Here is a 16,337-nt window from a genome sequence, read left to right on the forward strand (position 1 = left end):
GTGGCTGTGCTGTGCAGACTCGAGGCCGGTGTCAGGTTACCTCTGATTGGTGGAGATGAATTCAGACTCATGGGAGAAGCTGCAATTACCTACAGTCTGTAAAGGATGTGGGGAGAGCTGAAAATTGGCCTCAAACCTGTGTATATTAATGACCAACACTGGTGTTTCTTTGTGTGTGAATTTACACATACAGTACCTGTTAAAGCAGTTACATGAGGTGAACAGAGAAGAACAGAACAGAGTCAAAGTCTGTGGATGTCCCGTCACACACTGTTTCACGATTCTTTCCTGAAAGCTGATTCTATGGGAATCTTTACACGTACGGTTTCGAGGAATGTCTCTGGTGTACATTTTTTCATATCTGCCATATGCTTTGAATTCTTCATGCAGAGGGTGGTGTTTATCTGAGGCTGAACTCAGTATCCTGCAGTCTGAGATCACATATTAGCAGTGGAGGCCCGGTGGAGGCTTCTCAGACTGCAACGTTAGTATGAATGAAACAACTCCCCTTCTTTTAACAGTCATACACCTGGAAACATTTCTGCTGAAGCAGTAGATGGTGTAAAAGCTCGACTGGTGAGGCTGCAGCCGTCATTGCACTCACAATAAGAAAGTCTTGCACACAAACAGATATAAACAGATTGATGACTTATCCGTAAATTCTCAAATAAAAGCAGAGTCTCGAATAGGTCCAGACTGACCCAAGGAAAAGTAGCCTATAAACAGTCTATGGAAGAAGTTTAATCAGAAAGAACAGAACGATTTGGTAGTGTGTTCCCATCTTTGCTGAGCAAAAGATGTGTGCAAGGTACGCAGGATAGGGCTGCTCGACGCGGGATTCGAACCAGGGTCGCCTGCAGTGAGGACTGAGCCCCAGTTTGGAAATTTTGAGAGTTTACGATAGCATACGTCAAGGTTTCACCTGCTTTGAAAGTTGACATTTTGGTCACCTCGGTGGATGACCAAAACCAGAAGTGGGCGCACTAGAGACTTCTGCCGAGCTAGCTGGCTAACGTCCGCTTTAGCTCTCGGCTAACTAGAACGGTAATAAAATAATTTAACCGTGTGGCTCTTCTAGACTTTCTAAACGTAATCGGACTGAATGAATCACATTCTGGTAGTGAAACCAGTCGTTTTGCGGGGTTGTGACTCTCAAAAAAATGTATCCACCGCTTCTTTTCCCGTTAAGGTGCATTAGCGCCACCTACTGTGTTGGAGTGTGAACCACAGTCACCTGGTTATGTGCTGCTGCTCCTCGGTGATAAAGTAAGAGACTGAGCCTGAGGTCTTCCTTCACCAAAACCAAACTGTGGCAGTGTCTGGTGCATTCACCTTTTTTTTTTTTGTTCCGTTTTGTTTTAATCTCTTGTAGTTGGCTCAAAACACACATCCAAATGTTTCTTTACTGTATTTTTTTTGAAAAAAATCTCCTGAATAATGAGGAGAAACTTCTGACAGAAAAACTATTCTGGATCAAAGCATTAGTTGTGTACTTCCCAATAACATATTCAGGTTCAGGTACATCCCTACTAGGTATATCTGACTGATTGACTGTGGTCAACCTGACTGCCAGTGACTGTTGACCAAAGAAAGAGACAGTAATTGATGATCACTAGATTTAAATCACTGAAGAGCCACAGTCACAGGGGAAACCATGATGTGCATCAGAGGAAGCAGAATATACTGTAGATTAGGGGTGGGAGAAAAAATTGATTCACATAAATGTCGCGATATCTTTTTTGACGATTTTTAAATCGATTTTTTTTTTTTTTTTTTTTTTTTTTTTTTTAAATATTGTGCAATGTGCATTTGTTAGCCTTCTTTACATACAGGGAGTACAGGTTTTGAAAAGGGTTTAAGTTCACTTTATAATGGAGTATGTTAATTTATAGGCTCCTACAGTATTTGTGTGCAGATAAATGTTAAAAATGCTAAAGACTAAAAATCGAGAGAATCGGCAATATCGTAGAATCACAATTTAAATCGAATCGCCATCCAAAAAATCGTAGAAGAATCGAATCGGGAGAAAAGCATATCGTCCCAGCCCTACTGTAGATCATAGTGCGTTGTCTCTTTATGCTATGTCACCTCACTTGTCATAGTTACTAAGGTCACTAGAAGTAGCCTAGCAACAAAACACGCTGACCTACTGCACAGGACAGCTGACCGAGGTGAGCTGCTCTCTCCCTGGCCGTAGCAGCAGGTGAACTCTGCTGTTTGTGCTGAATACAACAGTGATGTGTCTGTAGAAAATATTACTGCTGCTCTGAATTCCTGGACTAACTTCCTGTGATTAATGACTATCTGGAGGAATACAGCCCCATCCCCCCCCCCCCCCCCCCCCCCTCTAGCCCCATCACTACCTTGACCTCCTCTTCTCTGTCTCTCTCTCCTTCTTCACCCCCCTCTTGTTCCCATTTCCCCTATTCACTGCTTTCACGTCCCCCCCTCCCCCCCTCCTCCTCCTCCTCCTATCTCACCACTGGTGTCCAAGATTCCTTGGCTCCAGACTGTGATGAATGTTTGTCAGAGGACCTAACAGCTGAAGAGTCTCCTCCTCCACCATCCTCCTTTTCCTCTGGTGTCTTCTCTTTCTCTGTCAGTTGGGCAACGGTCCGTCTTCCTCCTCCGGCTCCTCTCTTTCAAATGTTTGTCGAAGGACTTAAGAACAGTTGAGGAGTTTCCCCTCCACATCATCTCCAGTATCATCCTTTAGAATATTCAATACCTCATTCAGTTTCTTTCTCTTCCATCTTCAAGACAGCTTTGCTTTCTTTCTGTCTTCATCCTTTTCTCTTTTCTCTTGGTCCTCTTTGATCCCTTCCTCTCTTTGTTCATATTTTGATTAATGTTCATTTCTGTTTCCCTTCAGGTCTTTCTTCCCTGAATCTGTAATGAATATCAGAAGTCTGAGTCCAAACAAGATTTCTCCTCAGCTAGTTGTGGGAACTATGTTGATACACTAACTACAATATATTATATTTAGGGCTGGGACTTTAACGCATTAATTACGATTAATTAATTACACAAAAATTAACGCGTTAAAAAAATTAACGCATTTTAATCGCGCTTATTAAAAAAAATTCAATTTTTTTTTTTTTTTCAAAATGTTTTCTTTCTCACGTGTGTCTACGTGCGGTGCGCCCGCATGCGAGAGAGGCGTCAGTTTGAGAGGCTGACTGGCAGAGATGAGAGCTGGTGAAACGCTAGCATGGTTATTTAAAACACCATCTCTGATCTCTGCCTGCACATAGATACACAGACACAGACGCACGCTAAATGCGCTATATCGCGCTAATTGCTCAGCTGCAGCGCTATATCTATGACCTGTCACTGTCACAGGTGCAGCTCATCTCATTATGATAGGACTTCACCCTCAGAGCTCTGTCTTCAGACTGTCCTGACCTGTCCCTGAACATCACACAGGGACAACATGGAGCTGCTGTGTGATTGGTTACTGAGTTTTATTAATGTTTACATCAGGCTGAGTTCAACAAATCAGTTTATGCTACTGTGATTTAAGTAGCCTAGTTAAATACTACAGTAATCATCATAGTGTATTGGAAGGAAAGACCATTTAATCTGTATGTATCAAATATCGATTAATGAATTAATCGATAATTTGCATCCCTAGTCTGTTGGTCTTGGTTAAGTACCACCTTGAATGCTTAAGCTTATGTATTCAGTCGTTCAATGGTATACTAAAATCCATGTGAAAAAAAATGCTTCTCACTGTTCTCAGGTCAAATATTTATATGCGATTAAAATGCGATTAATTGCGATTAATTAATTACAAAGCCTCTAATTAATTCGATTAATTTTTTTAATCGAGTCACAGCCCTAATTATATTCTCTCTCTCTCTCTGTCTCTCTGTCTCTCTCCACAGCTCAGTGGCAGTACTGAGGGAATGCATGAAGAACCAAAGTCTGGTTCACTTCTTCCAGGAGCGACAGATGACTCTGAACCATTCGTTACCCCTGGAGACGTACCTGCTCAAACCGGTGCAGAGGATCCTCAAGTACCACCTCCTGCTACAGGTGATACTGCAAATACCACTACATAGAACCAAGTACCATCAATGGGTACAGGTGACCGCTCAATTACCACCAGCCGACCTCAAATACTACATGTAAAATATCCTAGAGCCTCAGTACTGCATGCTCCAACAGCTTACATCCCATGTACTGACTGCATTGCTCTTCAAAATTCCTACACACATTTTTATCCATGCAAACCTTTAGTAGATCAGGCCCATAGAAGCTTAAAGGGATATTTCAGCATTTTGGCAAATTGGCCCATTGCCATAATCCCTATAGTTTTAGGAGTAGGTTCATCACCTTTAATTGTCGTCGCAAGCTGTTTTTAGATCGGCGGGGCAGAGCCGCGAGCTGCTCAGCTAACGCAACGGAGGCTCATCGTATTTTCATGTTTCCTTCATCAAACTAAATACACAATCCAACAACTCCAAAACGCTCTTGTGGACAAGTTGTGACCCACTCTGCCAAGCAGCCGTGTCTGGGATGTAGTTTCAGTTACGCATTTTCCTCTATAACAACTCTGTCTCGTAACGTTGTGTTATTATCTCATAGCGTGGTGAATGTGCAGGTCACAACTTGTCCACCAGAGCATTTTGGAGTTGTTGGATTGTGTAGTTGATGAGTTTGATGAGGGAAAGGCAAAAATACAGCGCGCCGTGCAGAGCTCACGTCTCTGCTCCGCCGATCTAAAAACAGCTTGCACCGACAATTAAAGGTAATGAACCTACTCCTAAAACTATAGGGATTATGGCAATGGTTGAATTCAACAACTTCTGAAGACACTTCAAATTCTACATGTAGTATGTAATACTATCCTGAAACACTACTAGTTTCTTCATATGCCACCTGCCACAACAGCAAATATTTCCCAGATCTCAATGTATGACCTCTAAGACCCCCCAACTGATCTAGATATTACCTTAAGTATTACACAGAGTCCTTCATACCACAGTCTCCAGTTGATTTATTACATTCAGTTCATGAGTGACTGAGCAGTGGTGGGTGATTGATGTGGAGCAGTTTGGTGTGAAACATCTTGTCTTCTGTGAAGACTCACTGAAGCTGAGAGATTTCCCAGAGGAAGCTGATGGATTTGGTATCCAGGCAACATGCCTGTATCCTGTCAGTAAACAGAGCCTTTGGCTAAATCACACAGTAATAAAACTCCTCCTCCTCCTCCTCCTCCTCCGAGTGAGACACATGCAGCGGAGACAAAGGACAGCCGAGGACACGGACTCCTCGGCGTGTTTCCACTTTGATTTTGCAGATGAACGGCTGCAGTGTGTTTCCCACATGTGTGTTTTGTTGTTGAACTCACATCTGTCGAATTTTTACTGTCGTCAGAGCCCAGGACCAATAAAACGAGGACGAGACCGTGACATCATCATGTCAGATGAAGGCCACCGCGGCCTGAAGAGAATCGTTTGTTGAAAACTGCAGCGTCAACTAAAGAGAAATCTCAAACACAGAGTTTCCCTGTAGCAACATGTGGCCAGATGATATATAAGTGCATATATAATATATATAAGTGCTTCAGAACATGCACATGTGGACATAGATGCAGGGCAGTCAGTCAATCAGAGGAGAGGAAGTTCTGATCCTTGCTTCTGATTGGCTGACTGGCTTGGTCTATTAAAAAGGTAGATTTCAGGTAAAGACTCGAAAAAAGCAAACTCAAATCCATGCTTGGTTGTACGGCCGAGAACACTCGCTGCTATGTTGTGACATCACAAAGTTGCAGAGGCCCTGACCATTGTTTTTTTTTTTTAAACCTAATTTTTCCAAATGCTATACTCAACACCTTTAAGCTACATGGACTTTTAAATAATAACTCTGCCCCGCCCGCCGGTTAAGAACAGCAGCCAATGCTACAGCCTCCTCAAGATTAACTTTAGAATCTCCAAACAGAAAATGCACTGGGAAACATGATCACCCCGTTTACATCTGGCATTAACATGCGTCTCGTATCCAGATTGTATCTGGATACAATTTGACTGGATAACAATTTACACCTGGCATTAATATGTCTCCAGTGTCCACATTGAGATCAGATTGAGATCCGATCACATATTTGATCACATATTTTGATAGGTGGTTTGGCCGATCGGATCACAATCCGTCCTCAATGTGTCTTGGGTGCATTTACAACTGTACTTTCATGTGATCAAACACTATAGTCCGATCACAAACACATGTTAACGCCAGGTGTAAACGGGGTACATGATAGGCTACCAGAATCGACTGATCCTTTGCCTTCTCCAGCAGGTGGTCACATGTTCTGTCTTCACATTGATCGGTGACAAAGCGGTCACGGTCATGTCAAACGTGTTCATGCTCATGTTGAGTCTCGGGACGAGCAGCGCAGTGAGGGAACAATGGTCCACACTGACCTTTGGATGAGACAGATGCTTCAGTTAACTAAAACCACAACCTCTCTCTAACCTTCACCAAAGTGCTTTTTTCCCCCCCAAACCAAACCACACACAGGACTTTAAACGTCTGTCGTCCAAGTCCACCCCCTCGTCCCTACCTCTGTGTGCAGCAATGGGAAACTTGTTCCCACCACACTGCAAAAACTCAAAATCTTTCCAAGAATATTTCAAACTTCAAACTTTATTTATTTGTATAGCACCTTTCATACATATAAAAATGCAACACAAAGTGCTTTACAGTGTACTTCTCTTATTTCTTGTCAAAATGTCTAATTTCTAGGCAAAACTATCTATTTCCACTTTAAATAAGACTCATCACCTAAAAATTAACTTGTTTTTAGTAGGGCCGGGACTCGATTAAAAAAATTAATCGAATTAATTAGAGGCTTTGTAATTAATTAATCGCAATTAATCGCATTTTAATCGCATATAAATATTTGACCTGAGAACAGTGAGAAGCATTTTTTTTCCACATGGATTTTAGTATACCATTGAATGACTGAATACATAAGCTTAAGCATTCAAGGTGGTACTTAACCAAGACCAACAGACTAGGGATGCAAATTATCGATTAATTCATTAATCGATATTTGATACATACAGATTAAATGGTCTTTCCTTCCAATACACTATGATGATTACTGTAGTATTTAACTAGGCTACTTAAATCACAGTAGCATAAACTGATTTGTTGAACTCAGCCTGATGTAAACATTAATAAAACTCAGTAACCAATCACACAGGCAGCTCCATGTTGTCCCTGTGTGATGTTCAGGGACAGGTCAGGACAGTCTGAAGACAGAGCTCTGAGGGTGAAGTCCTATCATAATGAGATGAGCTGCACCTGTGACAGTGACAGGTCATAGATATAGCGCTGCAGCTGAGCAATTAGCGCGATATAGCGCATTTAGCGTGCGCCCGTGTCTGTGTATCTATGTGCAGGCAGAGATCAGAGATGGTGTTTTAAATAACCATGCTAGCGTTTCACCAGCTCTCATCTCTGCCAGTCAGCCTCTCAAACTGCCGCCTCTCTCGCGTGCGGGCGCACCGCACGTAGACACACGTGAGAAAAAAAAAAAAAAAAAAATTGAATTTTTTTTTTTTTTTTTTTTTTTTTTTTTAAATGCGTTAATTTTTTTTAACGCGTTAATTGTTGTGTAATTAATTAATCGTAATTAACGCGATAAAGTCCCGGCCCTAGTTTTTAGATAATTTTCACTTGTTTCAAACTAATTTTCACTTGAAATAAGTAGAAAAATCTGCCAGTGAAAGCAAGTTTTTTGTGCTTGTAATAAGAAAGAAAAACTTGATCCACTATCAGATTTTTCTACTTATTTCAAATGAAAATAGACTTGAAATAAGTAAAAAGTGTCTAAAAACAAGCTGCTTTTTATGTATAACTATGTATGTATATGTATAAATATACATATTTTAGGTATAATGAGATTTGTTTTGACTAGAAATTACATTTTGACTAGAAATAAGACAGATATTCTTGGTAATAGGACAATTTCTAGGAAATGGAGATGATAGATAGAGATGTCTATACTGTACTAACTCCCCTCATGCTAAATACAGCTAAATATCTCACAGAGTGTGGTGGAACATCGGTAGAAGGTTTCTTGAGGTAACTTGCTGAACTCAGACACTCAGCACTTAAGAGTCTTGAGGCTGAAAATAAATTAGATTGGGCCGTCCTTTGCTTTGGCTGACTCCCGGCCCCAGGGTGACGATGATCCATCTACAATCAGACCTTATATAGAACGCCATCTTTGATAAACTGCAGCTGTCACTTGGATGATCATTAATTAAACATCTTAGCACGAGCATCTAAGAGCGTGCAGCTGACGGTCTCATCCATTAAACAGACACACACACACACACACACACACACACACACACACACACACACACACACACACACACACACACACACACACACACACACACACACACACACACACACACTTACACAAGGACACACATTTGCAGCTTTTCCCAATAAACTTGTTGAGTTCCCTCACTGGTTCCAGTCCAAGCCCACCTCTGAGAGAGAGGGATGATGAAACTGAGAGTAACTAACTCTCACACACACACACACACACACACACACACACACACACACACACACACACACACACACACACACACACACACACACACACACACACACACACACACACACACACAGTGGTGTCTGGTTGGGTTCACATTACATTACAACCTTGTTCTAACCGGTGACACAGAATCTGATGGTTAAGTTGTGAGGACTTGCCGTCTCCCCTCAGTGTGACCGTGTCCCCACATTCACATAAACACACGCAGTCTGTTGAAGCCTGCTCTTTGTTCTCTGATGTGTGCCCTCCCTGTGTTATTTGCCTCTACAGTCTACAGTGGCCAGTTTAAAGACTGGTCAAACATATGTTTGGATTTGTGCAGGGATTTTCCCATAATCCTCAACTGGTCCCGCTTCAGTCATTTCTGTGATGAAGTGCTGCATCAGCCAGTGAGCTGCTGATTGTTCTGTTCTGTTTTATTCTTTGTATCCATTATTTCTTTCAACAAAAAAGAAAAGAAAAAAGAGGATCTTTTCACACTGTAAATGTTTCCATGTGTTAGAAATACGTTGGACTTGTCTCTATTGAGCCTCTGTCAGACAAACACCTGTTGGTTGGAGCTGTGGGAAGTTTCCATGTTGCTCTCATGTCTGAATTTTACACTCAAGTGGAGTTGCGTCTGTTTCTCAGGAACTTTCCAAGCACTTTGATAAAAGTGCCCCTGGATACGAGGTTGTCGAGGACGCCATCATCACCATGACAGCAGTGGCCTGGTACATCAACGACATGAAGAGGAAACAGGAACACGCTGTGCGGCTGCAGGTAAATACAAACACAGTTACAGCAGCATACATTGACTGCGTTTACATGCACTTCAGTACCCCGGTTTTAATCGGGTTTTTTAAGTACCCCGATTATTGATCAAATTCGGGGTATGGTGTTTACATGAAGTTAGAGAAACCTGGTTATTCAGTATCCCTGTATACATGATAAATACCGGTTTCTGATTACTGCGTCTTACGTGCGTATGTGTGTTTCATTCATGTTTATTACAACAGGAAGCGCAACTACCAGGAAATATGTAGGTCCGAAAATTTACAAATTAAAAATGCTGCCATGTTATATAACATAATAAAAGAAAGGTAAATTCAATGCAGATTGATCGGTTCATTGTAAAACATGCATTTATTGATGTAAAAGTGGTGATTTCTGTACACACGTTAGGCGACAGAGCCTCCAGGCAGCACTGCTCTGTCCAATACACACATGAAGCTTCACTTTTCATTCAAACACACTTCTGCCACTGCCACAATTATTAGATTTCATCAATGAGACCAACATTTATCTCCTAAAAAGACCATAACCAGCCGGCAGTAAACATCTAAAAACCTACGGGTAAGTTAATCAGCAATCGTTTTCTCCCCCGAGGTGACGGAGTAGTCTGGCCGGCGAGCACGTCAGGAGACGGGGTTGCTGTCTCTGTGATGTCCCGGTCACAGCTCGCACACGGGGAGCTTCACTCCTCCCAAAAACGTCGTAGCAAACTTGTACACAGCCGTCATTTGGATAAACCGACCGCACATTGGGGATCTAAACAGTTACTTTCTCGCATGAAAAAAACTAACAAAAAAAACTTAATAGTCTCCTCGTCGCTCCAGAATGCGCTCTTGTTGTCGCCGCCATTTTGTTACGTAACGTATCTATGGTAACGGTTACGTCAGATGGCTGAGCAGCTTTCAGATATCGGGGTACTGTGTTTACATGCTCCAGTATCCTGATTTCTTTCGGAGCTCTCCGGGCAGCAAAATCGGGTTTCTCAAAATCGGGATATGAGCTTATCCCGATTTCTGGAATCGGGAAATGGTGTTTACATGCGCAAACACAAATTCGGGGTACTTAATAAATCCGATTGAAATCGGGGTACTGAAGTGCATGTAAACGCAGTCACTGATTCCCTGTGAACTTTCATTTCACTAGACATGAGAAAAAATACTGTGTTCATCGTTAAAATCCACATCAAATCTCTGACTATTTTAACCGTGGTGATAAGGGTCAGGTATGTCGATGTCCATCACAACTCTTTTCATACTCTCAGAACAGCCCTGTTTAGAACGGCTGGGCCCTTTAAATGCAAATGAGCCACCGCCAGTGATGGGAATAACAGCATTATAAAATAACAGCGTTACTAACGGCGCTACGTTTTTCAGTAACGAGCAACTAAAGTTACTAAAAAGTTACTGTTTCCCCCGTTATAACGCCGTTACCGTTACTGACAATAAAATGCTAAATTACTTGACTCAAGAAGTACCATCACAAAATAATACACCCGTTAAAGTCTACGTTATACACATTTTTTTAAGTTGTGTTTATCAGACAGGAATCCTGAGTGAGTTGGTTAGTTCCAGATAAAAGGGAGGTTATGGGGGTGCATCCAAGTAATTTGACATATTTGAGCATTTTATTTTAAAAAAAAAGTAACGCAATAACAACTTTTTCTGGTTACTTTTATAGTGGACTGCACTTTATAGTAACTAGTAGCTATAACTGATTAGTTTTTGAAAGTAACATGGCCACTGGATCACTGGATGACAACTGACACAACAGAGGAAACACCACGTAAAAACACATGGATTTCAACCTAGGGGGCCTGCAATTTACAGATTATTTTGTCAATGTGCTCTTTGCACAGCTCTACTACTTCCTGGACTTAATGCTGCTCCTTTATTTCCTGTCTTACATTATTGGACAACCTGATTAATCCAGGTGTGTTTGACCATTGTGACTACTCAGACACACCTGGATTAATCAGTTTGTTCAATAATGTAAGACAGGAAATAAAGGAGCAGCATTAAGTTCAGGAAGTAGTGGAGCTGTGCAAAGAGCCCATTGTCACATTGTAGGGCCAGAAGGCAAGAGAAACACATATTTCCATAATATGTCCCCTTTAAAAGTGATTCACTTTACTAAATTCACAAAAGTATCATCAGTGAAGCAGGAAGTCCAACATCTCCATCTCCTCCAGAATGATTTCATATGCCCCAAGTATCAGTATGTATGAGTGTAACAGTCACAACAGCAGCAGTAGCTGCCCTGCAGTCATGACGACCTGTTACAGTAGCAGCCTGATACTTGTCAGCTAGAGTTCATCTCCAGACGCGCCTCAGCCTCTGTTCTACATCAGTATCACAGTGAGTGCAGACTGAGCCGTCACATAATCACATGTGACAGCCAAGACGGTTGGCAAGGCCCAACAACAGCTTAGCGAGGTATTCTACAAGGCAGGGAAGGCCCAGGAAGGCCAGGCAGATATCTGGGGAAGCCTCACACCCCTTAAATTTAGAATTTGATCTTCTCCCATCTGGCCGCATATTCAGGGTCCAAAGGGCAAGCAGGAAGATTTATAAGAACGCCTTTACTCCATGTGCTATACAAGCTTTTAAGTAGGTTTCTGTTTTTATGTATTTGAACCTATTGCTGCTGCTATTTGTTGTTATTTCTTGTCCACTTGTCTGGATTGTCTCTGTGTTACACTAAACAAACAAGATTCTTCACATCCTCTGGCCTCTCACCTGCACCACGTAGCCTCCTCCATCCTCTGGCTTAAAAAAAATCCTCTTACAGCTTGTTAACTACAGTTTAGACACAACAATGGTAGCAAAAGTAGCATCTGTAACCTGAATAACATAGAACCCATGGCATACTTCCATTACTGTTTAGCTACTTATTTCTAAATGTTGGACAATTTTTATTTTGTCAGATTTTCATCTGTGATAAAAAACAAAATCTTTGAGATCCAGGTGTTCAGCCCAGGTCTAACCTGTAGCTGCGCAGCATTTGAGGCGGCGTCTTGACTTCCTGAAACACTTAACCCTCTATGGTACCATGTTGCCCTCAGGCAACATACCACTTTTTGGCCTCTCACATCTCCACAATTCATCCCACTTAATGCTGTAATACTTTAAAAAAGAGAGGAGACCTTAGAGAACCAATAACAATGCTTTAATTTATCACATGACTTTCAAGAAGCCACTGAAACCCTTTTTTGCAGAGTTTTTCAAAGGAAACAGGTTTGCCATTTTGCTCCACTAAAACGGTCTGAAAGTGAAAACATAACTTCCTGTCCCTTTTTCATCTGGAAAAAAATATATTTACACTAATAAATTAGTAAAGTTTAATTTTTAATAGTTCCATGCAATTTATTTACTTATTAAATAATGGAAACTTGTTAAAATGCACCTGTTGCCCGAAAGCAACAACGTACCATTATAGAAAATTGCAATGTTGCCTTGAGGCAGCACTGGACCATTATGGAATCAATATTGCATTATGAGACTATGGTAGTGTGTGTTTAGGTGTAAATATAATGTTCAAAAACATATAATTCATCATAATTTTGTTTTTTATCCTTAATAAATTAGATTTTGGATGCAGTAAAGTAAACATCAGGCTATTATGATGATGATGAGGAAGATGAGAATGAGAATGTGGATGAGGATGAGGCCAGTGAAGGTGAAAGTCTATAGAGACTGGTGTTTCTAATACAGTATATGATGAACCGTAATGGTACAATGTTGCCTACAGGCAAAAAATCCCCCAAACTTCCAAAAATAAATAATTTTAAAAAATGTCTTTAGATGATGTTTATTTAGTCTATTTTGAGACATAAAAACGCTCCAAACATTTTTTTCCCCACTGGCATCATAATGCAGCGTACCATAGAGGATAACGTGAGGTTTGAGAGGCGGAGCGGGCCGAGCGCCGTGGCGTCCCCTCTGTGAGCCCTCAGCCCGCTTCCCCTGCAGCTGGGGGTCAGCTGGGCGACCTTTAGGTGCTGCAGTCTACAACCACTGCATTCCTCCACTCCCCCAACACGTGTTCCCCTCATTACACACAGGAACATGTTATTAACTTGTTCCATCACACACGGACACGCTCAGCCACCGTGTGTGTGTGTGTGTGTGTGTGTGTGTGTGTGTGTGTGTGTGTGTGAGACAGCTCCTTCTCATCTCCACACTTTTTCCACACCTCTGTCATCTCCATGTTGTTATATAACGTGGCTGTTTTGCCGTTTTATCTCAAAAACGATGATGACGCTGAGTGACCCACCAGAGCACATTACTGACATTACACTCAGGTGTTCATATAAAGACGACATGCGGCGCCAGTGTTGGACCTGATTGAGGGTTTAGAAATAATTAGAAAGACAAATTAAAAGATAATTACAGGTCTGGTAAGAAAAACACCATAAAAAAACAAAGGTAAGAGCCCCGTTCATGAGCGACCCCCGAGCCTCCTCTGCGTCTCAGTCAAACAATCATTTTTGGATTAGGCCTCATGAGTCCTCTTAAAGCTGTAGCGCAGTTTTAATGCCACTGGGATATTGTATAAAAGCACTCATTACAAGAACAGAAGAACAGTGAGTGCTGTTAAACTGTATAAACATGTCTCTACATCTTTCTCATCCCTCGTTCCTCTGTGTGAGGTCAAAGGTCAAAGTTCATCTCCACAGCCTGTCAGTCATCACAGGAAATCTCTGATTAATAAACTCTGGCAGCAGTGTCAAAAGTACTCACATTCTGTACTTAAGTAGAAGTACAGATACTTGTGTAAAAAATATACTCTGGTAAAAGTAGAAGATGATTCAACTCCAACGGAGTTGTTTTCGGGGCAAATGCAGAGACTGCTTGCTGAAAAACTGCGCCCAACGGGAACGCGCATCAGCGGTTTTGCATGAATTTCCCTCTAAAACAACTCTGTGTGGTAACGTTGTGTTATTATCTCATAGTGTGGTGAATGTGCAGCTCACAACTTGTCCACCAGAGCGTTGTGGAGTTGTTGGATTGTGTATTTGATAGGGGTGTGCATTGGCACTGCCCTCACGATTCGATTCGATTACGATTCAGCAGGTAACGATTCGATTCGATTCGATTCTCCGATGCATTGCGATGCATTGCAATGCATCAAAATTCTACTGCACACAACATGGCAAATTTTTCATCAGTCATGAAATATTGAACAACAGATTTTATCGGCTGCTATGTATTATCACTCTCCTGTATCTTTGACATAAATGTCATAAAATAAAATAAAATTGAATGGTACAGGTATTGGATATGGGATTTTCAAACCTGAAAAAGAAAACATAAATCACTTCTAGGGCTGCCCCCAAAAATTTCATTGGTCGATTGGTCGCAGGAAAAAACAAACAAACCTTGGAGCCGTGTCTTGTCAACATTAACTCAAAATCAATATGACTTAACTATATGAAAGACTACGGGGCTTTTATTTTGAAGGGCCCGATACAGGAAGTCGTGACACTTTCTGTTGTGGTTGTTTTTACACGGCACGGCAGGTCTCCCTCTCTCTGCATCAGAGACCCCCCAGCCTGAGCTCAGTCACTCACCCTCCTCTACTGTGTTTATTGGTGATAAACGGGCATACTGCCTGTAGTAGCCTAACGGTAAAACCCGACCGGCTTGTTGAGTCTCGGACCCAACACGGCCGGACTCACGAGCGTTAATTAATTAATTCTCGACCCGACCGCGGGTGAAAAAAAAAAAGGAAAAAGAAAGCCAGCGGCAACACTGCTACTGCTGGTGCTGCTGCTTAGCATGTAGCTACAGGCTGCGCATGTCGTTGCTCCGGAAACGCCCCCGGAGGTCATTGAAACTTCACAACTTTATTTGAGGCCAGAAAATAAACAGTGACATAATCGATTATGGCACGTTGCCGCATCGATGCTGAATCGTGCATGTCCCGCATTGCAATGCATCGCCGAATCGATTATTGTTGACACCCCTAGTATTTGATGAGTTTGATGAGGGAAACCAAGAAATCCCATAATGAGCCTCCGTAGTGTAGCTCTGAGCAGCTCACGGCTCTGCTCCGCCGTTCTAAAAACAGCTTGCACCGACAATTAAAGGTAACGAACCTACTGCTAAAAAATGTTGAACTATCCCTATAAGTACAGTAGCGAACTACATGTATTTGTACCTCGTTACTTCCCACCTCTGAACTGTGATGACTTGTTTCTGAAAGACGCTCAGGTGTTCAGGTTGTGTGTGTTTCAGAGTTTCAGAACATCTCATCAGACATTCATAAGGTTGAAGGATCAGGCAGCAAACAGGTGTTGACCTCTGACCTCTCAGCAGCTGCAGGGGCGGGGCCAGATGGAGGACACATGAGGCGGCTGAAAAGCTGGTTTCTCTGTGTTCTCCTGATGACAACAACATCTTTGTGTGTGATTTACATTTGTTCATGAGGAAGCATCAATGCTCTGATATGGTTATATACAATATTACCTGGAAAACAAGATTTGGCAGGTGACCTAAATCAGGGGTTCTCAACTAGTCTCACTCTGGGCTCCACATTTTCAAGTGGTCATTAAGTCGTGACCCACTTTTATAGAATTCAAACCAAGATTTTTTTTTCAAAGCCTTTAAAAACTCACTTTGCTCTTTATTGAGCAAAGTGCATTTCAGAGCACATGAATGAAACTGAGGAGTTACCATGACAACTGCATGTACGGAAGTGAATAAAAAAATATCAAACTGCACAAAATGGAGAACAACAAAGTGATATATTTGACTTCTAATGCATCTCTGCATTCAGATCATGTTCACAAAAGTGAATAAATATCAAATTGCACAAAATAAAGACCCACAAAACAAAACAAGATTCACTGCATTCAGAGCAAATAATAAGAAACTGAGGAGGAGCATTACAACTGCATGTGTTCACATGTCTCGTGTGCCTTTCAAAATAAGTTATTTTTCAAAATAAAAGACATGTCCAACATCAGATGTGCATT

At 41.7% G+C, this 16,337-nt stretch overlaps 2 protein-coding genes across 2 annotated transcripts in view; one reads left to right on the forward strand and one right to left on the reverse strand.

Moving 5' to 3' along the window:
- The window catches only part of triap1 (TP53 regulated inhibitor of apoptosis 1), a 171,016-nt gene that overhangs the window by 65,268 nt on the left and 89,411 nt on the right, over positions 1 to 16,337 (reverse strand). The gene's annotated exons all lie outside the window — the stretch shown is intronic.
- Positions 1 to 16,337, forward strand: part of plekhg2 (pleckstrin homology domain containing, family G (with RhoGef domain) member 2) — a gene marked incomplete at both ends in the record, with an annotated part of 75,961 nt that overhangs the window by 46,337 nt on the left and 13,287 nt on the right. Inside the window, 2 exons of the mRNA XM_083985765.1 lie at positions 3,888 to 4,038; positions 9,218 to 9,349. Of these exons, the coding sequence (XP_083841891.1) occupies positions 3,888 to 4,038; positions 9,218 to 9,349 (283 nt within the window). The remainder of the gene's footprint in view (positions 1 to 3,887; positions 4,039 to 9,217; positions 9,350 to 16,337) is intronic.

This window comes from Trachurus trachurus, assembly GCF_905171665.1.
Source record: "Trachurus trachurus genome assembly, chromosome: 13".
Lineage (NCBI taxonomy): Eukaryota > Metazoa > Chordata > Actinopteri > Carangiformes > Carangidae > Trachurus > Trachurus trachurus.